General features: G+C 33.5%; 3 protein-coding genes and 3 non-coding genes across 6 annotated transcripts; 2 read left to right on the top strand and 4 right to left on the bottom strand.

The window, feature by feature from the left end:
• Window positions 1-274: 274 nt before the first annotated feature.
• On the bottom strand, window positions 275-1,293 carry C41D11.10 (uncharacterized protein). Its single transcript, NM_001262684.3, has 2 exons — window positions 1,153-1,293; window positions 275-688 (listed from the first exon to the last, which is right to left on the bottom strand). The coding sequence occupies exons 1-2, from the start codon at window positions 1,276-1,278 to the stop codon at window positions 311-313; spliced, it is 504 nt and encodes a 167-aa protein (NP_001249613.1). The 5' UTR covers window positions 1,279-1,293; the 3' UTR covers window positions 275-310.
• Window positions 1,294-2,128: 835 nt separating this feature from the next.
• On the bottom strand, window positions 2,129-18,628 carry tiam-1 (DH domain-containing protein). The gene is made up of 18 exons (NM_058966.7): window positions 18,541-18,628; window positions 16,448-16,561; window positions 13,949-14,021; window positions 13,003-13,096; window positions 12,037-12,146; window positions 11,125-11,244; window positions 11,016-11,078; window positions 9,726-10,070; window positions 6,182-6,285; window positions 5,430-5,631; window positions 5,152-5,361; window positions 4,320-4,487; window positions 4,157-4,273; window positions 3,960-4,109; window positions 3,098-3,499; window positions 2,679-2,816; window positions 2,504-2,624; window positions 2,129-2,446 (listed from the first exon to the last, which is right to left on the bottom strand). The coding sequence occupies exons 2-18, from the start codon at window positions 16,513-16,515 to the stop codon at window positions 2,262-2,264; spliced, it is 2,670 nt and encodes an 889-aa protein (NP_491367.3). The 5' UTR covers window positions 16,516-16,561; window positions 18,541-18,628; the 3' UTR covers window positions 2,129-2,261.
• T21E12.5 (Guided entry of tail-anchored proteins factor 1) lies at window positions 15,075-16,092 on the top strand. Its single transcript, NM_058965.3, has 5 exons — window positions 15,075-15,143; window positions 15,190-15,255; window positions 15,313-15,403; window positions 15,612-15,720; window positions 15,776-16,092. Exons 1-5 carry the CDS (start codon window positions 15,096-15,098, stop codon window positions 16,020-16,022), a joined length of 561 nt encoding a protein of 186 aa, NP_491366.1. The 5' UTR covers window positions 15,075-15,095; the 3' UTR covers window positions 16,023-16,092.
• T21E12.6 lies at window positions 16,216-16,301 on the bottom strand. The gene has a single exon (NR_050071.1). It is a non-coding gene; the product is annotated as an Unclassified non-coding RNA T21E12.6 (non-coding RNA).
• T21E12.8 lies at window positions 17,257-17,446 on the bottom strand. Its single transcript, NR_050069.1, has one exon. It is a non-coding gene; the product is annotated as an Unclassified non-coding RNA T21E12.8 (non-coding RNA).
• On the top strand, window positions 17,285-17,418 carry T21E12.7. Its single transcript, NR_050070.1, has one exon. It is a non-coding gene; the product is annotated as an Unclassified non-coding RNA T21E12.7 (non-coding RNA).
• Window positions 18,629-23,227: the final 4,599 nt, after the last annotated feature.

The raw sequence follows: 23,227 nt of genomic DNA, 5'->3' as shown, positions 1-23,227 counted from the left end.
CGATTTTACCGTCAAATACCCAGCGAGACCCTTGGTTTGGGGGTGGAGAATTTTCTAAAATGGATTATCTTAGCTGTGGAGCGCGTTTCCACATTGATTTCAAAAGGGGCATTTTTCTGCGAAATCGGGGCTCATAAAAACACAAAAAAAGGTTCGCTTCTAAAATTCACAGATCCACAATTTTTTCTTAATTTTGAGTTCAAAAATATTCAAAAAATAATCCATTTTAGAAAAAAAACCCAAAAAGGACACCTGGTCTCACACAATCGGTACACAATTAACATAAACTTTATATTCTTCAAAAAATCCATTAATTATCAAAATCTTCGAACGAATCCGTTATTCCATTTTTCTCAATATTCTGGGAATTCTTATTTCTCTTATTATTATTATTCTTTCTTTTCACAACAACTTGTGTTTCTTCTTCTTCTTCAATTACTTCTCCTGATTTCAATTCTTCCACTTTTTCGTTCTTTTCCATTTTCATCGGTTTCTCAGCCTTCACCGATATTGTCTCATCTTCCGTTTCAGGTAATTTATGAATTGGATCAGTCATATTCATAATAAGCTCATCAGATTTCGGAAATTCTTGAGAACCTCCATCCATGCTTCCTTCAACTAGTTCGATTTCCGAATTATCAGTAGAATATTCTGATGGAACTGGAACTGAAGAGGATGTCCCATTTACCTGGAATTTCTTTTGTATCTACCGATTTATTTATGAGAAAAAATTATAGCTCGATGAAGTCAAAAAATGGGCCCTTATTCGGGATATTTAGCAAAAAAACATTCCAAAGGAAATTTCAGTTGTACCATTTGAAATAAACTAAGTTTTCTCTATGGTTTCAAAAATATTAAACTTATTAAAAACTGGTCCAGCTGAAAATTCGCTCGGGAAGTTTCGTCTCCGAGGCTGAATACTCCAAATCAGCCCGCCCAATTATCGGCTCTTTTGATTTTTTTCCTAATTACCTAGCCAACTTTCAGGTTGATTCATTTTTTAAATTTGCACAGCGAGGCAACTTTGAGCAAAAAAAAATATTTCTAAATTAAAATTCTCAAACAATGAGGAATAAATATTCAAGTCACATTTCTTTTAATTAATACAAAGTGAGAAAATGAGTCAATATACCAGTATTCAGAAATGCTTACCAAATGATCCACGTGTTTCGGATGACTCCCGAAAGTTCTTGGCTTATAGAATCCGATGAATAAAGCAATTGGAATAATAACGATAAGGAGAATAAAAGTTAGAAAAATACAACAAAGACACTTCATTTTTTAGTGATTTTTGAGCGGAAGGCGTCGAATCACTTTTATAGTCGTTCTGCGAACGTTACAGTACCTTCCCTCACCACCACCAAATTATGCAAATTCAACGAGCATTTTTATTTATTGTTTTCTGTGTCATTCTTCTGGTATTTTTCACGATTTTTCAGAAAAGAGGAGCATAAGACAAGGCGACTGTATAGTTTTTCTTCAAATCTCAAAATAAGTGTTGTATAGTATTTTTAGATTTGGTTGAAATGGTGGAAATCAGGGGTGAGTGGCAAATGATTTTTTTTCCGGCAAATGGGCAAATCAGCAAATTGCCGGGATTTAAAATTTCCGGCATATTGCCGATTTGCCAAAAATTTTCTGCAAATTGTGGTTTTGTACATTTTTTTCGGAAATTACTGAATTTCAATTTTAATCAGCAAAACTGTACGCATCCTATGAATGTTCCTAATATTTGTGAAAAGTAATCAAGAAAAAACGGAAAAGAAATTTCAAAAAGGCACAGTTTGAAGTGTTTCCGTCTTATAAAAAATGTCTCTAAAAACTTCCGGCAAATTGGTGTTCGGCCAATGGCAAATTGACAATTTGCCGAAAATCAAAATTTTCGTCTAATCGGCAAATTGACAAAGTGTTGGGAATGAAAGTTTCCGGCAAATCAGCAAACCGGCAATTTGCCAGTTTGCCGAATTTTTCGACAAAAAATTTGCCGAACTGCAATTGCCACCCACTCCTGGTTGAAATGCTGGTACTACTCTACTTTTGAGACAATCTTATCAATATTTTTATAAGCTAAAATAACAGTACTCTCAGTTTGTTTTGCGGGGATAAATTTATGTCCGCAGTGAAACACGAGGGAGTTTGAAAAATAAAAACAGTTCATTTTGCTCAGTTTACGACAACACCCGTTTGAATATTTGGACTAGCGATTTGGGGCAACAAAATATAAGAAAATTTGGGCAAAATATACAAACAAGATCCATTATCTATTTTGAATTTCGATGTTCCTTAGAGACTTCTGACACATAACCACCATCCGATTGACTAGATCCACTTAATGGACGATGTGATTCTCGAGAGAATAAAGTTCGAGCTTTTTTGATATTTTTGATAAGATGCTGTTTCAGTTGAGATTGACAACATTCAATATTGTAGACTGTATTTGGATTGGCTGAAAATGATTATAATTGCAATATGGGGGAAATGGGATTATTAAAGTGTGACTTACAATGACTTAATTGTCCATTTGGTCCTTCAAAAGCAGCATGATAAAGTTTTAGATTTAATGCATCATTTGGCATTTCGTTGATATCAACTTCATTTATTGGGAGGACACGAGTCCATTTCATCTTCAAAAATTAATTTTTAAAAATTAGAAAATATTTAAAGCTCGAATGAATTACCTTAATCTCTTTCCTAGCATACGATGGAAGGAGCAGTATTAAAGAGTGAAACACGAACACAACGTAGTGCTCCGCTGGAGCATCTCTCCATTTTATGTGTGCAAAAACTAGAAGCTCTCGAGTGTCGAGGCGAAGACTCTGAAAAATTTGTTTTTAACATTTACATCTCATAATTATGGTTTTGATAAACTGCCAGAATGTTTTCATCAAAATTTGTAGGCAAGAAATGTGAACATGGTCATGGTCGGTCATTTTGAATAAATTTTGGACTGATTTGACATTAATAACACAAATTTAAAAATACATAAAGAAAGAAGAGGTGGATTTCCAAGAATTCAAATTCCTGAGAGACCCGGTTCAATTATTAAATTTTAAAGACCATTTTCGTATATGACCGCTTGAGCAAAAAACATCCTCACCTTTTCAGCCAACATTGGCTCATTAGCTTTCCTAACAGTCTCCATATATTGTGCATAATCTTCATGAAGCCTTTGCATTTCATTCACATATTCTGCAGACGTCTGCATTTTTTGCAATGCTGCCTCCACTTGAACCCTCTCTCGTGCATCCTTCGGAAGTGCATCGGCAATGTTTTTCAGTAAAAGTGGATATTGTACAATTCTCTGGACTGGTTTAATCATCCGAGATTCCCAAGAACAATGTTGCTCTCTTGTACTGTTTACAGCTTCCAATTTTGATAGAAGCTCTTTTTTGTTTTTGATCTCATGTTGGAGGAGATGGTAACCGGCTGCATATTCTGCATAGATTTTGAAATCAGAACATTTGTTGATGAATACTGCACACACTCGCATTACAGAATCCTGAAAACATAAAATTTATATTATTTTTCAATCACTACAAAAAGAATAAAATATCAAATTTATTGAATTCCTAGAAAATTTTCAAAATATTTGTTGTGTAAATTGAAGCAGCAATTTGTAAAAAAAATAATAAAAATAATCTCAGCTTTCAATTTTATAATTTTTCTGTAAATGCACAAAGCTTTTTCAGCTTGCCATACATAAATGTTTAGTTGTGTTTTTCTTACGAAAGTACAATATTTTAATTTTTTTTTCAAAACCAACGTTTCCCAAAATTTGGGCGAAACTTTAATTAAAAATTTTCAGAAAAATCTAATACATTTTAGAGGGTTCTGCTGTAAAATTTAATTTTTTCATCCAAATCCCATTACTTTTATCATATAAATTTTTTTTAAATATTCCAAATAGGAAACGGTTGACTTCTTTAAGTTACAGATAGCCTTTTTCTAAAGAAGCTCACCCTAATCTGAGCAACAGAAATATCCTGTCTACTCATGTCTCCAATGGCTTCCTCAATACTGTCCACAAACGATGTTTGCATTTTATACAACCGTATTGCTGCATTCATAATATCTCGGACTTGTCTCATACACAGAAAAACTTCATTCATCTGAAATCGTAAATTATTCAATTCTATAACTTTTTGGGATCCCTTACCTCTCGAAGATCGCTGACATATTTCTTCTCAGTGACCAACAATTCTTGCAGAGCCATCGCCAACTTTGCACAGCCCGTTTTCTTATTGACATTAGTTGCGTCGAGTTGAGACGGTGCCTGAACCCGAACGGATTACCAAGTTTCGGAACTTTGGAAAACTTACTCTTGGAGTTAGAGGAGTCTTTCTTCGTAAATGTATTACTTTTCCGATTCTCAAAAGTTTCTCAACATCCGAAGCGTTTCTAACTGATGATATGAGTTCACTGTCTACCGCTACAACCGAATCTCCAACTTGAGCACATCTCGGAGCAAATGACGTCACTCCACGAACCTAAAATTATGTAATTTGAATGGATACTATGAAAAATGACTATGAAACTATAAAATCAGAGCATTAAATGTGGGGTAGATCAAAAATTAAACAAAAATCAAAATAAATTATTTAAAAAATCTTAAACCTTTTTTGATATTTTTTGTTGTTGGTAGGATGAATATTTTTCATTCAAAGCTAAAAGGCGTTCACACTAATAAAATTCACTTTTGGGAATTTTTTCGGGCTCCGAAAGTAGTGAAAAAAACCGGATTGGTTTCTTTTTTTCAATTTCAAAATGACCCCTCATGGGAAAATTTTTTGTAGCACCCTAATCAAGTCTGGTACTTGTTGTTAGTACTAATGGGGTTATTCAAGTAATGTAGCAAAATGTATTAAAATACATTTGTGACGTCACAAATGTATTTAAATACATGTTTTTATATACTTGAATAAAGTTGTGACGTATTTTTTCTACACTTTTTAATTTTCCGACACTACTTGAATAACCCCATAAATTAAAGGTCAAGATTTTAATTCAAATTTGAATAGAATTCACCGAAAAACTTTGAGACTTTGTGAACTGCATTTTTGTAATAAACTCATTAAAACGCTTTCTTGCAACCCCCTTTTCCATCTCAAAAAGACCAAAATTGTCAAGTACTCGATCACCGGCTACACATACCTCAGCCCTGATGACCCCATCATCGTTATGCGCGTATATAGTGAGTCCAAGACGTCCATTTGTCTTTCTGACGAAGTAATCCTCTGCGGAAGATGGGCCTGCCAACTCTTTTTTCTGCTCCGCCATCTCTCGTTTTCTCTGTTCGGATGCCTCGGCCAATGAGCATCCAGGAGCCAACGATCCTTCACAAAGTCTTGGTTTTGTGGGATTCTGGAATTTTTGAGTTAGGTAGTTGGAAGTTGGAGCAATTTTTCTTGCTTTTTGAAAAATGCACCTACCGTAGTATGAAACGTAGTTGTACCATTATGAGTTGTCACATGATCTGGTGGATGGTATTGTTGTTGTTGTTGTGGCTGAATCTGTTGAGACGGTAACGGATTCTGATTCTGGATTTGAATCGGAATCTGATGGTATTGACTGGTGGATGCCATTGATGATCCCATTGTGTTCATGTCACGTGTTTCCATTGGTTTTCGCCATCTCAAATTTGACACATTTGGTAATGAGCATTTTATGAGTTTTGCTTTTCAACTTGATAAAATGTTTTACTACGATTATTACTGATAAACGATTTTTGTTTATTTGCTTGTCAGTCTTTAAACTACGAATTGCATTAAAGGTAAAGCATACCAAGTTGGAGAAATGCTTTAAGCCATTTCTAAGGTCTAAGGGTCATTTCTGAGGCAATGACATAGTAAAACTTTAAAGTTTGTATCAACTCAAATTTTGAGAGTCTAGGACCAAGGCTTTCACCAAAAAAAATTGAATTCTGAATTTTAAATAAATTTCAAAACCAAAATTTTTTAAATTTTCTTTTCTTCAGATCATGTCTGAAACTTTTTGTTTGTTTGTTTTGTTTTGTCTACAAATCTTTTGCCAAAAATTCAAAAAAATAAAAATAAAAAAGACATCCCAGTCTAGCTAAAGCAATACTGAAAATTACTTTAAAAAAACAAATCTTTGAAAAAATTTCCTCTGAAAAATATCAACAGAGTGAAGTGGTTCATCAGATTATGTGAAAAAAACTTACATTCGAAACGAATTCATATTAAAATGATATAAAAACAGTGATGGAAGTCGACACTTTTCGAGTAGCTTCTGATCAATTTGAGGTGAGATATCGTGTTGGATAAGCTGAAAAAAGAAAGTATTCATAAAAATTTTAAACATCTCGAAACTTGATGTCTGTGAAATACGGTGAAAAGAACAAGAGAATGAATTTGGAAAAGGTGCTAATCTTGTTGTTTCGGAAAGAAAACGAAGAAGAATAGAATCATCAAACATGGAAAGTGAGAGAAACAGGGAAATACACACAGAGGGAGAAGAAAATAAAAAGAAAAGAAGAAAAAGGAAGTTGAGCACTTGGAGCATCCGGTATTAAATGAGAAGGGCATATGATGAAGGTTTTTTTGTTTGATAAGTTTTACTAGGTTTTTGAAAGTTTTTAGGTTCGTAGTAACTAATAAATCAAGTCTATACAATTGTTTTTTGTCAAAAATATACTCAACATAGAACAAAAAATTTGAAATCAAAATTAATTATCCTGAATTGTATTCCATTTTTCAAAATTTCCAGTAAAAGTTTTGGCAGACTGCCAAATTTTAAAAAAATTAAAAAAAAAAAACTTCAGAATTATTTTTGGAAATTTCATTTTCATTGGAGCTGGGCAAAAACACATGCCTTCCTACTAGGCAACATACGCCTATTTTATGCCTACGCGAGTATATTGAAAACTTATTTTCCTATTTCCTCAAGATGTACATTTACTTGTGTTAGTAAAAAAATTATTGAAGTCAAAAATTCCCAAATCAACAAGTGTAAGTAGAATACCTTTGCTACGCTTACCTACGCTTAAGTGGAAAGTAGGCAAGCATGCCTACCAGGCAGCCTTAACGGAAATCACGGCCTGCTTGACCCGTCTATTTGTTTTAAAAAGAGTCAGATTTTCAAAAAAACATTTTCAAAGTTGAAAGCTTTAAAGTCAAAGTTATAAAATTTTGGGAAAATAACATGGTTTAGGTTTTCTTATAGCTTAAAAAAAGTACTGTCGAAGAAGCATGGAACAATAATTAGTCAGGGGGCAAAAAGCAGCTTGATTGAAGAGGAGGGCAAGGATTTAGTTGGATTGGCATAAGAGATCCAGAGACATGAGGAGAGACAGAGTGACAGTACTCGAGAAATCCGGTCAACCAATTCATTTTAATTTGCCTCCCCCTCTCTCTCTCTTCTCATATTTTGCACTTGACGCCTGTTTCTCTCAGTGCCTCTTTATTCATGCTTCTTCACCAATAGTATACATAAATGTTACATTCGCACATACATATCTGTGAAGATGCAGCAACCATCACTACGACACAACATTTGTAAAATGGGAACGTGTTAAGTAAACAGAATTGTCAGATCAACATGTCGGAAAGGAAGAGAGAGAGAGAGAGAGACACACTTGACCACACGTTGGATCCATTTGAATTACGTGAACTGGTTTTCTTTGAGATTTATATGAGTGGAGAGTCTGATGGAATATCTACTGGGTCTCAGAGAGCAAGAGCTACGTTCTGGGCTCATAGATGGTCAAATAGGAATTTTAGCTGGAAAGTTTCAGAACCAAGCGTGGAGCAGCGGGTTTGCCGGAAATTTTCAATAGCTGCAATTTGCCGATTGGCCGATTTGCCTGAAATGTCAATTCCGGCAATTTGCCGATTTTTGTCGGAAATTTTTATTCCGGCAATTTACCAATATCGAATCGACAATTCAAAATTAATTCAAAAAATTTTTCTAACAGTATCTTAATTATGTTATCTCAAAAATTGAGAAAAGTTGAATAGTTGCCTGCCCAAATTATTTTCAATAAATTCCCAAATGAAATTTAATTATTTTCTTGATAAAATATTGTGAAGTGCTGAAAACCCCATTTGAGCACTTGCACAAAATATTTTTAGAGTTTTTTTTCCAAAAACTAGAGTTAACGTTTCAAAGTGTTAAATACATCTATTTGTCAATTTAGTACAAAGAACCAAATTCCTCTTTCTATTCAATATTTGCTTGAACAATTTCATGTGTACACAACTTTTATGTGGCTTCTTCTTTTTTTCAACAACACTAAAAGATAGAAAAAGGTCATTTTTGGCATGGTTTTTTGGATTTTAAGTTTGAAAATATGTAAACTGGTTCACAGATTTTCCGAGATTTTTATCTTGAAGTTGAGAAATCTGAAATCTGAAAAAATTCCAATTGAAAGTCAAAAAGGATGACTGAAATATGTATGTTTCAACAATTGATGCCTGTAAGGCAACCTACGCCTGCCTAGTGCCTACTTGTGAAAAATAATTTTTGGAAAAATCTGAGTTTGTAAGGAATTTCTGAGAAATTTCGAACTCATACAACGTTAGAATACAAATAATTAAAACAAAAAATTTGTTTTGGACCGACTTTCAAAAGTCAGAGTATTTGTGTAAATAAACCAAATTCAAAAGAAAAATTTGAAAGTTTTTAGTATGATTTTTTGCTCATTTTGGCACCATATAAGTGGTTTAAAATAATTCGCCCAAATGTGCTGTAGGATACAGTACGAAGTGTCATTAGAGTTAAATATGTTTCAGAATCACTGGAATATTTTTTTAGGAGAATAGGAATATGAAGAAGGAAAGGAAACTGGCTTCTTATAGTTTCCTATATAATTTTCTCTTTTTTTTGCTACTTTTCAAGAAGCCCAGTCACAATACAAATTGCACTTGGCAACCCAAACAACTGGAATAGTGCAGAATGAAGAGATGACCGTACAAAAAGTGAAGAAGAAGCTGAATGAGTACTTGACCGAATAAAAAGGGAAAACTTCATCAATCAGATTTCTCGACAACCAATTACAAATGGATGACCGAGAAAAAAACGCCTAACGGTGGAATGGAATGAAGAAAATGGAGGGAAAAAGGGAGGTGAGTACGAATGTTTGTTTGAAGGAGGAGAGCAAGGAGGAAAAAGAAATGATAAAGGAAGAGAAGAAGCATTGAATGCAACAAGAAAGTAGTAGTAGTTGTGGCGAGGTTCTTCTCGATTTTATTATGAACACTTTCTATAGGAATGCTTCTTTTTTTTAGGAGATGCTGAGGCAAAGGATAGATGTTTTTGACATTCTCAAATAATACTGAAATTTGAGTGGAAGAGGGAAGGAGGAAAAAAAGCGAGAGCTCGTGTTACAGTATTGCGGAGGTTTTTAAACCAGTCTTAATTGGAAAGAGCTCTACATTTTTTTTTTAAGTCACAATCTTAAAAAAAAAAGGTGAAAACTGTCTCTACTCCGGCTATACAGACAAAAGGAAACATGAAAAAGTGAGGTTCTGCCACACTGCTTGAAATTTTGGGTACACGACAATCATGACCATTTTTTGAAATTTCTTATAGACTTTTTTAAACAAGAAAAAAACATTTTCAATTTTTGAAAAAATATTCAAATTTGTTTTCGAAAAAAGTTCCCGGAGACTGACTTTTTAATTCAGTAAATTTTTTTAAACGATTTGTGGGGCTGCAAGACAATCGTAGGGCAAGATGGACCACCGAATAAAAAAGTTGAAACACACCTCAATTCCCGGTAGTGCTCTCTGTTGAAGTGAGTTCAATCTCTGTGTCACTACTACATTCTTCAGAAGAAGCATTTGTCGAATATCTTCCTTCGACGCATTCTCACTTGATTCTGATGTTTCCAACAGAGCAATCAATTTTTGTTGAATTTTATCATTTTGCCGAGCCAAATAATTGATGGCAACTAGATTCGAGGTGGTTCGAGCAAGAAGAAGTGATGATACATTCAGAGCTTGAATAAGAAAAAGATGAGCATGTGCTGACACAATTACACGAAATATGTTGTTGGCATGTGCTATGTCGACACAGTTTTCAGCTTCTGATGAGCACGCGAAACATTCCAGCTGAAAGAAAAATTTGAGCTTGAACTCATTAAAGTATTACTAAGATTCCTTTCCGTTTTCCGAAAAATTTATTACTTTTTTGGCAACTTTTTAAAACTTTTCTTTGTTCAAATTATGATATTTTACAAATAATCAAATCAAAAAGAAGATCAAAAAGAAGGAGAAATGTTTTTAAAAAATTAGCTGACTAGGGAATGGTCAGCTTAGGGGTGAGGTACCTAGAGACGCCACATATGCCAAACGGAAGCTGAGATCATTGGCTACAAGAATATGCTTTCAAATTCTGCAACGGACCTCTGGGAGTCTGGAAATTCTTGTCTGAAATTATGCTTTTGAATGCACGAAAGTGGTAAGAATTTAGAATTTATTACAGAAAAACGTTTAATTAATAAAATTAGTTTTATACTTGAAACAAGTACTGTATGCACTGTATCAAAACACATTTTCATCTTTTCTAGGTATTCAACTTCACGTTTTTCTGTAATAAATTCTAAATTCTTACCACTTTCGAGCATTCAAAAGCATAATTTCAGACAAGAATTTCCAGACTCCCAGAGGTCCGTTGCAGAATTTGTAAGCATATTCTTGTAGCCAATGATCTCAGCTTCCGTTTGGCATATGTGGTGTCTCTAGGTACCTCACCCCTAAGCTGACCATTCCCTAGTGAATATTTTTTAATATTGTTAAATGCGTTTATTCTTTTTACAGCCAGACTTCTTTTATTGCAGGTAGGTAGAACAAAAGTTTGAATTTCGCCCCAAAGCTTCGCAGTAATGGGTCCCGCAACGGAGAGTAACGAGGCGTATCAGGCTCGGCCTACAAAATGGATGGGCGTTCTTCTCGTACTTTGCTTTGACTCCTTTGCGCAAAAATCAAATTTAAGTTGTTCATGAAAAATTTTTGAGAAAAGAATTTTTTTCCAATTTTCTGATAAAAATCCCTTACCAAATCAATCTCAACAGGTGATCCTTTGTAGTTGAAAACCATATTTAACGGATTTAGTGAGACCTGAAAAGTATATACTTTTTAAAACTTTTTTCTTGGAAATTCTTACATTTGACGTTTCTGGCTGCTCATCACAAGGTTGAATAGAATCACCTTCAAATGTAGCAATTCTGGATACGGAAACTGAGAATGAATGTTGAAACATATTGAAGGCAGTTGTATTTGTCGCCTGAATTTTTGTTTGATTTTTTTAGTAGGATCGGAGAAATATTTTAAATTTTAATTGTTTTCCTTTAACACCTATTCAAACCTATGTGACCTTAAATTTGGTTGGTGATTTTGCTACAAATTATATTTTTCAGTCATATTTGCAATATTAAAAAGTTCAGATAGAAGTTAAGATAAATTGAGTCCCGCCAATATACATACTAGATGTTTTTCACTAACGAAAATTTCCGGAAAAGCTTGAAAATAACTACACAAAAGCGGAAAAAAATCAAGTTTTCAATAATTTGTAATATGATAATGTCCAATTGCCATCAATGATAAGCATTGTATAGTCCAAAATTAAGCTTATCAGTTTTGAAAAAAGATACAATAAAAAATCATATGGGTGTTTTATGAATTTGTTTTGAAAAAGAATATAGTGTGTTGGAGAGACAAGTGAAGTTGATTAATGGGATATTTTTAATTTCCGTTTTTTTTTGGATTACAGAATTCTTTAAAGAGAGAAATAAAACCAGGATACAGAATATCAGAAGTAGCGCCAGAAATATATTTTACCAGAAAAATCAAAAATTAAATCTAGGCTTATCAAAGTATCTTTATTGGTCTATGTTTTCTCTAGTAGTCTAGAATAGTCAAAATCTTTTTTTTTTCGGAATTTTTTTTCCAATTTTTTCTTAAATGAGGCTAATAAAGAATACATAAAGGGATGTAGCTTGTTTTGAAAATAAACTAAACAATTTTCGATTTTATTTTCAGTTTTACATTTTTTTTAATTATTTAAATTTTCACTAACCTGAGAAATGAGTAAGGAAGTGTCCCTCGAGCTTAACGTATTGAATCCAATTGTTCTTCCTTCCGTCTTCAAATACACAAAAAAGTCGCTGACTTTATGAACCTTTTCTCCTGAAAACAAGAGATATACATGTGCACATATATATACATATAAGACATAAAAAAGTAGGACTTTTTGGGTGGAGACGAAGAAAGTCGCCATGCGACTGGAAATAAATGCACACAACAACCCTGTGTTGGCCGGAGCAAAGAGCAACAGAGGAGGTAAAAATGAGCCATATTTTGTCGAGAAAACTTTTGTGTTCGTCCTCTAGCCTCTTCTCACTTCATAATATAATTGTTTGATAAGCACTTGGGGACGAGGGGGAGGATTTTCAATATTTTATCACGTCTGAGAAAGTAAGTGGGATAAGGATAGAGAGAGAGTTGGAGGGGAAATGAGAAATTATGAAAAAGTAAGTAATTGTGGTTTATGACGTGCATAGTTGCTGGAAAACCAGTCTGGTGCCCCTGTACTGTGGACTACGGTTTGCGGAGGTGGGAGATGAACCCAAATGTGTAAGGCCCTTGAAATTCTTTTACCCAAAAGTTTATAAAAAGTGGAAATATGAAAAATATGGGCACAACGACGCTCCGATTTCATACATTTTGGATTTCATTTACTGTATTTTTCCTATTAATTTGGATGTAATATAAAAGTTGCATTCCAATACAAAAAGTCAAAATAAGTGAGAGAATATTTTTTTAAATTCCGGAAAGCTTTGAAAATCTCAGTTTAAAAGGGAGAGAACTCGTCAAAAACAAGCAGTTTGCTTGTGCCCGGTTTTCATTCATTTTCTCTTGAGGTCACACCTCTTTTCTGTCCACACCTATGCATTTTTAAGTTAAAAAAGAGTCATTCGGTCTCTTTTAGATTTTTGAAATAGATGAAAATACACACTGAAAGGTGTGTCTAAAGACAACTAACCCATTGGAATTAGAGTGTCCAGAAGAACTTGACCGGATGATGATGTGGCAAGAAGACGTGGGGAAGAGTCGTCGAATGCGTTGAATACACGTACCTGAAACAAGAAAATTGGGAATTGGATGAGGAAAGGGATGAAGAAGATGATGATGGCGTCGTCGTTTGGAGGGAAAAAGTTATTGGATTATGATTTATTACCATTGGGTTTTGGCATTTGCTAGGTAGAATATGAAAGTATGACACAAATATTTATACGTAGTCATGGGAATTTTTCCATTAAAACATTTTCTTAACTGCTCCTAGTTTTTCAGATAACTAATTAAAGGTGGAGCAGCGTGAATGGGGATGATATTTAAAAGTAATATTAAATTCAGAATTATCACAGAGAAAAAAAAATCAAGGAAGAACGATAAATCCAACTTTTGAAAAAGCAATTTCTCGATTTTGACATATCTCTTCGTTTGAATTTTTTCCAAATCTCAAAAACTACAAAACCAACCAGCCACTTCCACATTTTACAACTTAGTCAAGTGTTTGGACTAGCTTTTAAAAAAACTGGAATACAATTTTGAACACGAGCCTCGCAAAACACTTTGCCACTCATTCCAAAAATTCAGTAAAGGTTTACAAAACTACTTTCGAGACAGCAGCAAGTTTTGTTATTACATTTTCGTAATATTTTGATTTGAAAAATTGATTAAAAACGCATATTTTTTGGCCTACCTCCAAAGTCAATATTTCGTTTAAAAAATGTTAATGTCTGCACCAGGGATGTATGGAAAATTTGCCGAATAGTAAAAAAAAGTCGATTTGCCGAATTTGGCGCACACCCCTTGTCTGCATTAAAAAAAAAAGAACCGGGAGCCTTTCCAAAAATTTTCGAAATTTAAGATGCTACAGGGTACATTGTGCGCGAAAAAGAAGCCATAAAATGACAATAAATACTCACGTTGGCCAGCCTTCCGTCAAGCTTATCCCACTTTTGTCCGTCCTGTGATAACTCAAACAACTCCGCGTCAATTCTGAAAATAATTGGATGTGAGAGTCAATCTTCTAAGTTGTAATAAATGTCAAGTGATACTTATTTGTTTTCAATAAGGTCTCTTACACAATCACAAGGCATATTCAAACAAAAGGATGAGATCACTTGAATGACAAAAGTGTCTTATTTGAAGAAAAGTGTTCGTGTCCTTGATGGAATCGAATAGAGTAATAAAATCCATAATTAAGAAATGAACACTTTTTTAATTAGTTCTCTTCACACTTTTGTTCCTTTTGATTTAAGAAATCAATTGGCCGGAAACATTCATTGGCAGATTTGCATCGTTTGGCAATTATATGCCTGTGTCTCATATCAACTATAATTCACCAAACTGAGATGGGACCTCCTTCATTTGAGTAGTTTGGATCAGGGGTGGGCGGCAATTGTCGTTCAGGAAATTTTTTTGTCTACAAGTTCGGCAAATCGGCAAATTACCGTTCGCCGATTTTCCAGAAATTTTGATTTTCGGGAAATTGCCAATTTGCCGTTTGCCAAACAACATTTTGCCGGAAGTTGGGGGATTTTTTATAAGACGGAAACAATTAAAAATGTGCCTTTTTTTCGAAATATTATCTCGTTTTTTCTAGATATTTTGATAGAATTTGCTTACTTTTCAAAATAGATGTACAAACATTCATAGGTTCATAGGATCGGTTAGCCGATTTGCCGGAAATTTCAATTCCGGCAATATGCCTATTTACCGGAAAAATTGTTTGCCCGCCCCGGGTTTAGATTTAATTGGAAACTTATATGGTTATACAGCATACCGAAGTGTTCCAGTAAATAAATGTTCACTGAAAGTCCTTCAAAGAAAATTTTGAGCAAAATTAGCAAGATGAGCAAAACACAAACAACTTTAAAAATTTTTTTAAATTTGATACTCTTTGAATGTAGTTTTCAGCTTTAACATTTCTATCGTAAGGTACAATATTTAACAAAATTTTAAAGTATTGCACATTTTCAATACGTGAACCTTAAAATACCAACAATTCGCCATCGCGTAAACTAAAATTCTGAAAACTATTTGTTCACTTTTTCGTCTAAACTTTCAAAAATGGCCCAGCCAGGTGATGTTCCTTTGAATATTAAAAAAGTTGACCTGGTAATCTTTCTTTTTATCAAAATATATTAATCAATTTTTTTTTCAGATTGATGGACTAGGATTTCAATGGAATAATTCGATTGTTCGCTCTACAGTCTGTTCTATTTTTAAAGTAAGTTTTGAACAAAGTAAATAAGCATATATATACGAATGAATCTTAAATTTTCAGGTAATAATAAAAGTGGTGTTCCTTATGATTTGTGTCAGTGCATGTTGCGTTTTGCTGTGGCTTGAAGCAATCACAATTGCTAAGACAACTCGTAGGTTTTTATAATCAAAAAAATGATACGAGGCAATACTTTCCTGCCTACCTACCGCCTACATATTCTCAAAGTGAGTAAAATAAAAACATTTAATTAAGATATAGTTTTTAGAGTCATATCTCTGGCGAACAATAATTTTTTCAAAAATTCTTGAAATTTTTGAGAACCCATTTTCTACTACACCTCTAAAATCAATAATTTCCAGCAATCCACACATTGGAAGAAATGCAACAAGTTGAAGACGAAGAAGCTCTGATGCATATAAAATGCTTCATCCTTTTATTGTGGTCATTTTCAGTTTACACTCTTATCACGTTAGTTTTTTATTTGAATTTCTACAGTTTTTCAGCAATTCCAAAATTTTTCCAGAGAAATGACAAAGATCATGCTGCTCAATGAGAAAATTCGAATTCTCGAATCAGTGAGACATCGTTCGAAAATGGAGTCAACTCTTTCACTTATTCGACAAAAATCATATTTCGACGCGTACGCCTCTGATTTTATTATTCGAAATCAGCAAAACGAGAAAATCAATACGGTTAAAGATGAAATGGATGCAGAAGAAATGGTACATCATTTGGTTCATGGAATGAATCCTCATAAAAATTCTTATTGAATAATTAATGTCGCTTTTCAGTTTTTATAGATTATTTAAGTTTTTTGTAATAAAGATTTGCGTTGATAAAGTTTAAATTTGAATAATTTAACTGAAAAACCTTTTTTCTATTATTTATAGCAGAAACTAAAATTTTGAATGTTTCAATGTAAAAGTTGGTTTTATTCTTCTCCACTGTCTTTTTTTCCGAAACAAAGTGTCTAGTTGACGAAAATTAATGACATCTCGGTCAGAATCTTGTCTATTTTTTGTCCCCCTCATCCAATCTACAATTTGTCAAATACCAATTCCCCTTCGCACACTCTTTTTGTTTATTCTAACCATAACTATAATATCTATCTTTTTTCAGAGTGTTAGAATAATAAACACGAACCAACTGTGTGAATGACAAGTAGTGATAGATATTTCTCAAAGAAAAAACAAACCTCAATGTAGATTCATCATTCGTCCAGCATTCGGCTTGTGAGCAAGAACATGAGAGGCGTGAGCCCATTCTGATTTGAACGCGGTTCTCTCTCACTGACAACAGAATGGAATTCCTGGAAAAAAAAAATTAGGATTGAATAATTCTGGCAAAAAAACTATGTTATTCTGTTAACAGCGAAGTTGGAAAAAGTTTTATATGTTGCAGAGAGAACAGAAAATATTCAAAAAATTTTGAAAATAGGCGAGAACAGGTATATCTACAAAAATGTGGATCAGGAATTTCAATTTTTCCATAACGAAAATTGTAATATATTTTTTATTGTTCTAATTAATTCTAAAAGCTTAAATCATTTTTTTTTGTTTAAAAATTTCAAAAATGTTCTAGAAAAAACAGCAGATTTTCGGGGATCCTAAAATGCGCCTGGAGAAAATCTTTGAGCCAGTGGAAACTTTTTCATAAATACAAATTTGTAAGCTTTTGAAAAGTTTCTGATAATCTTTTGGTAAATTGCCAAAGTTACTGAAAATTTGGTTTTTTACCGCATGTTTGAACGCCCAAAATTTTAAAAAATTAAAACATAACAGAAAAATTAAAAGCACTATGGTTTTTAGCTATTCCTACATTGGTACACTTTTAACAAAATGAAAAAATAAATTTCTTGATTATAATTTTAAAAACTAACAATCATCATAAGAAGATGAATGAAGAAAAAATTTAAAATTCAAAACTCATTTTGACCACACGAAATGGCTCGAAAAACAACAAACACTAAATTATGCTTCACACCAAAAATTTTGCGGATAGGCTTCTTCCCCACATCCCCCTTCTCTTCTTCACACCAAAAATGAAAAATGAGTGCCGAGCGGACTCTTGGTGCTCTTTTACTAAGAAGGAGCCCCCTCTTCTTAAAAGATGACACTTAATTTGTGACTAAAAGGAAACCCTGAATAGCACATCTGAAAATAGGATTTTTACGGGGGAAAGGGAGAAGTGGTGTTGAATGAAAACAATGGTTAAATACAATGAAAAGAATTGAAGGAGGAGAGGGGCTTTGACATAACTATTATGATTTGGATGGGGTGTGGCAGACAGAAGAAGGAAGAGAAGAAGTCATCTGTATGCAAATTATGTAAAAACGTGTCATCTTTTGAATTTAACTATTTTCAGATGATATAAGAACACACCTTGAATTATCAATAGGCGTTCTAATCCACTTGGATTATGAAATTAAGATTTATAGCTTCCAGGAACTATACACTTTTTTTCAAATTTTGAAATATAATAGAAATGTCAAAATCTCAAAAATTCTTATACCAGTTAAATTAATTTGAACAGCAGATTTCGCAAGGTGGCTTGAAAAAAGGAGAATCGACCAGTAAGGTTTCGCCTCCGAAAAATTTGGTTTTATGTAGACACATTTCTCATTCAAAATTTAAAAACATAGATTCTTAGGTGATCATTGTATACAGTTCCGAATGACCGCTGGCACAATTATAGTTGACTTCAATTTAAAATGAGGACTTTGTATAAATACACTCAACATGACCAAATTTCATAAATAAATACTTCAAAAAATTTTGCCAAGTTTTGGTAAATTGCCAACTAATAGAACAGTTTGAAATTTAAAAAAATTAGAACATTGCTGCAGGTTTGAGCTTTTGAAATTTTCAAAAATAAATTATTTAAAAACGTAATTAAAAACGTATTTAAAATACAAATCTCATAGAAATTTTTAATAAAAGTTCCTAGGAATCAGAAATTGCCATTATTTGGCTGCTATTTCAACAATTTTTTTAAGGAAAGTTTCACTACATGGTCGAGGCTTTTTTGTTTGATTTTCTACCACGAACTGTTCTGAAATTAGCTTTCAAAAATGACTGCAACAATTATATGAAACCGACTTTCGAAAAACTGCACGTGGTCTAGTTTTCTCTATTTTGGCTACGTAGAAGCTCAAAACCTTGGCACACCAAACTGTGAGAACTTATGTTTTCTATGCTAGAAATATTTTTTTAATGGTCATGTAGATACAAAGTGGTGAATAAAGTTTCAATAATTTATTAGTACAATTCTACGCTTCCAATTTCTCACCGTATTTTCGATTCCTGACAAACTGAAACTGAATCATCAGCGTCTTCTTTTTATTTTGCTTTTCTCTGATTGTTTCTTGTTTTTCTCTGTAAAAAATATAAATTTTTAGTTGTTTTTATTATTACTACATACAGAAAGGAAAATGACGCGGAAAATGCGAGCAGAAGAGTGAGAGAAATTTTATTGGAAGAATAATTACTATTTTAGATTAAAAAAAGAATTAGGGATTAAATGAGATAAATGTAAACTTCAGTGAATTTGTTCAAAAAATATTTTTTTTCAATCATGTACCGTTTTCAAATCTTTTAAAAATCTTTCAAGTTTCCTACAGGTTAGTGCAAACTGCTTTTTTAAAATAAAATTTCGATGAATTCAAAAAAAAATTTTGATGACTAAATTTATTGAATTTAAGTTTTTAAAAAAGTATATGAAGAACTCCAAATTTGAAGAAAAATTCTCGAATAAAAGCACTCAAAATGCCCGTGGGGAAAGATGTGTAAATAAGCAAACAAAACTCGAAAAATAAATTGAATTCCAAAATTTTCCAAGAATTTTGCTCATTTTCGAGCTCTCATTGGCACATACACTTGTCTTTCAATCAGCTTCAGCTCGAACCAAAAAAACTAGTGCTGCAAATGAGTAGAAAACAAAAAAACAGAGAGAGAAATGGAATTAGGGGTGTAAGAAGAAAAAAGTAAACGAGAAGTAGGGGGTGGAACAAAAATGCAAAAAAAAGAGAACATTTGTCCCCCGATGGGAATTGGAAAGAGCAAAACTGAATTTTCAGTTGAAGAATTTTAAAGTGAAGAAGGCGAAAAAAGTTAAATTGCAAATCGAATGGGTTCAATTTCTGTTGAGCCAGAGAGCCACATACTAACGCGTTTACGAGCTCGTTGAGCTGTGAACAAAAACATGTTAGTCTCTTTTATATACCTGTTCTGCAAGATGTGTTCAATGTAGGAGGTTGTAAAAAATCAATCGATTTTTGCTTCAGAGAAATCTAGGCCATTGGAAAACTTTTAGGAAAAGTTCCATTTGGAAAAATAGAAAATTTTTGGTTTTGAGACGAAAACAACTGTACAGCAGAAAAGCCAAAAATAATGAAAAAATATATTTTATTAAAAAATTGTAATGTGTGCGGCGAATTCGACAAGTCCACATTTTTGAAATTCGCCGAGCTCGGCAAACTGCAAATTTGGCAAATTTGCCGCACACCCCTGTTGTACAGTTAGTTTACAAGGTTTTTGTCCGGGATTTTGAGAATTGGCATTACAAAATGCTAACATCGCTAAAGAAATTAAATTTTAAACTCGCTCAAAAATTGTTGAAACTCCTTGGAATACGAATCTGCAGATTTTTAGGTTAAAAAGTAATAAACATATAGTAAAAACTTGACAATAGCAAAATTCGGGTATGAAAAATTTTTAGGCAACCACGTTTTGTGCAAAGATATGCTCTTCTAGGTGGTCCATGATTTTGTGAACTTTTTAAGCTAGAGAAAACTCGGCCATCTGAGCATGTAAAAATGGCCCGCCATGTCTCTTCAAATCTTCATAAAAATCAGGAAACATGCCGAACCAAAAAACATGAAGATTTATAAATCCTAAATACAATTCTCGAGACCACTCATTGAGGACAAAATTACGCCGACACCGCCCCGGGAGGTGGTCAAATGCCATTTGGATTGGCGGTTGTGTAATTGACATGATAATGGGGAGAAAAACGTAGAAACGAATATCCAGCGAGATTATTAGCAATGATGCAGAAAACGACGATGAAAAAAAAAAGAAAAGAGCGCGGCGCGGGAAGGGGCAAAAAGTTTTCGGGATGCAAAGATTCTTTTGGTGAGATATGGAACACAAGAATTTTGGATTTGACTGACTGCGAACTTGTAGAATATAACATTCCTGGAGATATATAGGAAGACAGGTAGGTCAAAAGTTTTCAAAGCTAACTCTGAAACTGAAGGCAGAAATTGTCAAACTCTCAATAAAGGATTGCAGCCTCATCTAGATTTCTAAATGAAAATCGTATTTTCAGAAAGAGGGCCTATAACATATGTTCCTTTAAAAAATTCAGCGAATCACTTTTAACCAGAAAAAGTCGATCGTAAACTTTTCAGTGAATTTTTTCATTACTTTAGAGACCGGTGAAGTTGCTCCAAAAAATTTTGCAAAATTTTAATGATTTTAATAGTGTCTAGGAGTAAGCAAACATTCTGGAAATATTATAAATATGTGCAGACTAAGGGTTCTCGGCAAATTTGCCGAATTTGTCGAGCTCGGTAGAGTAGTAAAGTGTTGTTTTGTTTCTGTAATACATAAAATTTCAAGTTGCGTTGAAAGATGATGAACTGGAGAAATGTTTTGTATTGTGCCTCCCCCGTCCTTTGTAGAACCATTTCCATTGAGAGAGAGAGGGTGCATTTTTGATTTAGTGGGTGGAAAAGGGGTGCACCAGGGAGGTCGAGAAAAAGAAGAAAGGCAAGGATGAGGCACTTAGAAGAAGGAAAAGACGAAGAAAAAGGAAGAAAACGTATATGTTTTTGGAAAGAGGATATAGTGTAGGAACTAGTAAGCTATAAAGTGAAACAGAGCTGCTTTTTAAATAAATGTGTGGGAACTCTGTGAGAGGATAGGGAGTGAGTCAAGCAGTGAGGTCAACCTTGGAGCCGGAGAAATCGTCAAGAATTTTTAGACATCGACTAGGGATTTTTTACAGGTTAGCATGACCATGTAAGATTTTTTAGCTCAGTGAATTACCGACTTTTTGAGAAATTTTGGGCATTTTTAAAGTGTTCAAATACAATTAAGCAACACGTTATCAACATAAAACACTCTTCGTAATTTGTTCGTCTAAATTCAAACCAGTGGTGGGCGACAAACGTTTTTTTTCGGCAAATCTGTCAAATTGCCGGAATTAAAAATTTCCGGCAAATCGGTAAACCGGCAAATTACCGAAAAGTTTCGGCAAACTGTAATTTTGCACTTTTGTTTTGGAAATTTCAGAAATTCAATTTCAATCGCAAAGTTGTACACATTCTATTAATGCTCCTACATATATTTTGAAAGGTATGCGAATTCTATAAAAATATCTGAAGTAAACGGAAAAAAATTTCAAAAAGGCACATTTTTAAGTGTTTCCATCTGATAAAAAATTCCTCCAAAATCTTCCGGCAAATTGATGCTCGGCAAACTGCCGTAAATGAAAATTTCCGGAAAATCGGCAAGTCGACAAACCGGCATTTTGCCGATTTGCCGAATTTGTCGACAAAAAAATTGCCAAACGGCTAAACATCATAGGTGAAACTTGAGTAACAGTAAAATTCGAGCAAACTTTTGACAAAAATGTTTTTAAAACTTTTACAATTATATTTGCCTATTTTACCTCTAGCTCCATAATTGCCATTTTAATAAACAAATTTCACACAAAAAATCAATTCAATGAATCAATTAACTAAAAATGTTCAGATTGACCGTTACACTTGGGTTGTCCTTCCGGGAATTGCAATGGCCTTTTTCACGACTTTTCATCAAGAATGCATAGAAATTGCTCATTTTGACATGAACCTTACCCACAAAAACGTGGAGCCAATTTGTGAATTTGTGAATTTAAACACACACATATACACGCGACACCTAATTTTTAGGGGAGGTTGGAGAGATGAAGAAAGAAAAAGAAAAAGAAGAAGGGCAGAGGTTTCCGCATAAATTTTTCACACAAATTTTTTGGAAGGAACTTCTTTTGGTGAAAGTGGGAAATAGTAAAAGGTTTAAGTTAGAAAGTAAGAGGAATTTGGAAATGTTCCGCAGTATCAAAGTATCAGGGAACTCTTTTGGAATAAGAAGAGGGTTCAAAGGATATATTCCATTTAGGGAGTGAATACAGATTAATGAAGTGCGTCGAGAAAAGAAGTGTAGATGAACGGCAGAAAATGGGGTGAACTTTTCTTCAATGACCTCTTCTTACTAAACAAGATTATAATGGGTGCAACTGTTATGGCAAGTTGAAACTGGAGGAGATTACATTATGTAATAATGAGTGTCGTTTGACTAAGGCTTCAACTTGAAAGATCACGACAGGGGTTTTGAATTCGCTTGTTTTAATAGAAATAGAAAAATTTTTTATTTGAATAAATAAATATATATGTTTGTAAAGGTTTCCTATATTCTTTTAAATTACTAATATCGTAGTAGAACTTCAAAAAACGAAAATGGGCTTGAACTTTCAAATTCGCAGTTTTTTTTCTTGCTGAAATTGCTGAAACTCAGTTCTCATCCATTATATTTTTTGGAAATCCACCAAACATTGTTTCTGCAAGTTTTATTCTTCAATTCCGTTTCATTTGCTTGCATTTTTAAATTTTAGGGGGTTCGAACCGAAAACAAACCCAAATTTTAACTAAAGTTGGCAATTACCAAAACTGACGGAAAATTTTGAGCATCCTATTAGTCTTCTAGGTAAGCACAGAAATTATTTAGTCTGCCACGTATCTACTGCTAAAATGTCAAAACTTTTACTAGTTTACGAAAATGAGCAGGCGCTAGCTAGGTCTTGTACCAACGAGATTGTTATAGAATAAGTAGCTGTTTTATCATAAACTTTCAAAAATATCAACAAAAAAAACTTTCCAAATAACTACGACATCACACAAGTTGTACAAGATTTCTGCTGCAAGCGCCAGTTC

Source organism: Caenorhabditis elegans, chromosome I (assembly GCF_000002985.6).
Source record: "Caenorhabditis elegans chromosome I".
Taxonomy (NCBI): Eukaryota; Metazoa; Nematoda; class Chromadorea; order Rhabditida; family Rhabditidae; genus Caenorhabditis; species Caenorhabditis elegans.
The sequence above is the reverse complement of the archived record's forward strand: the minus strand, read 5'-3'. Positions and strand labels throughout refer to the sequence as shown.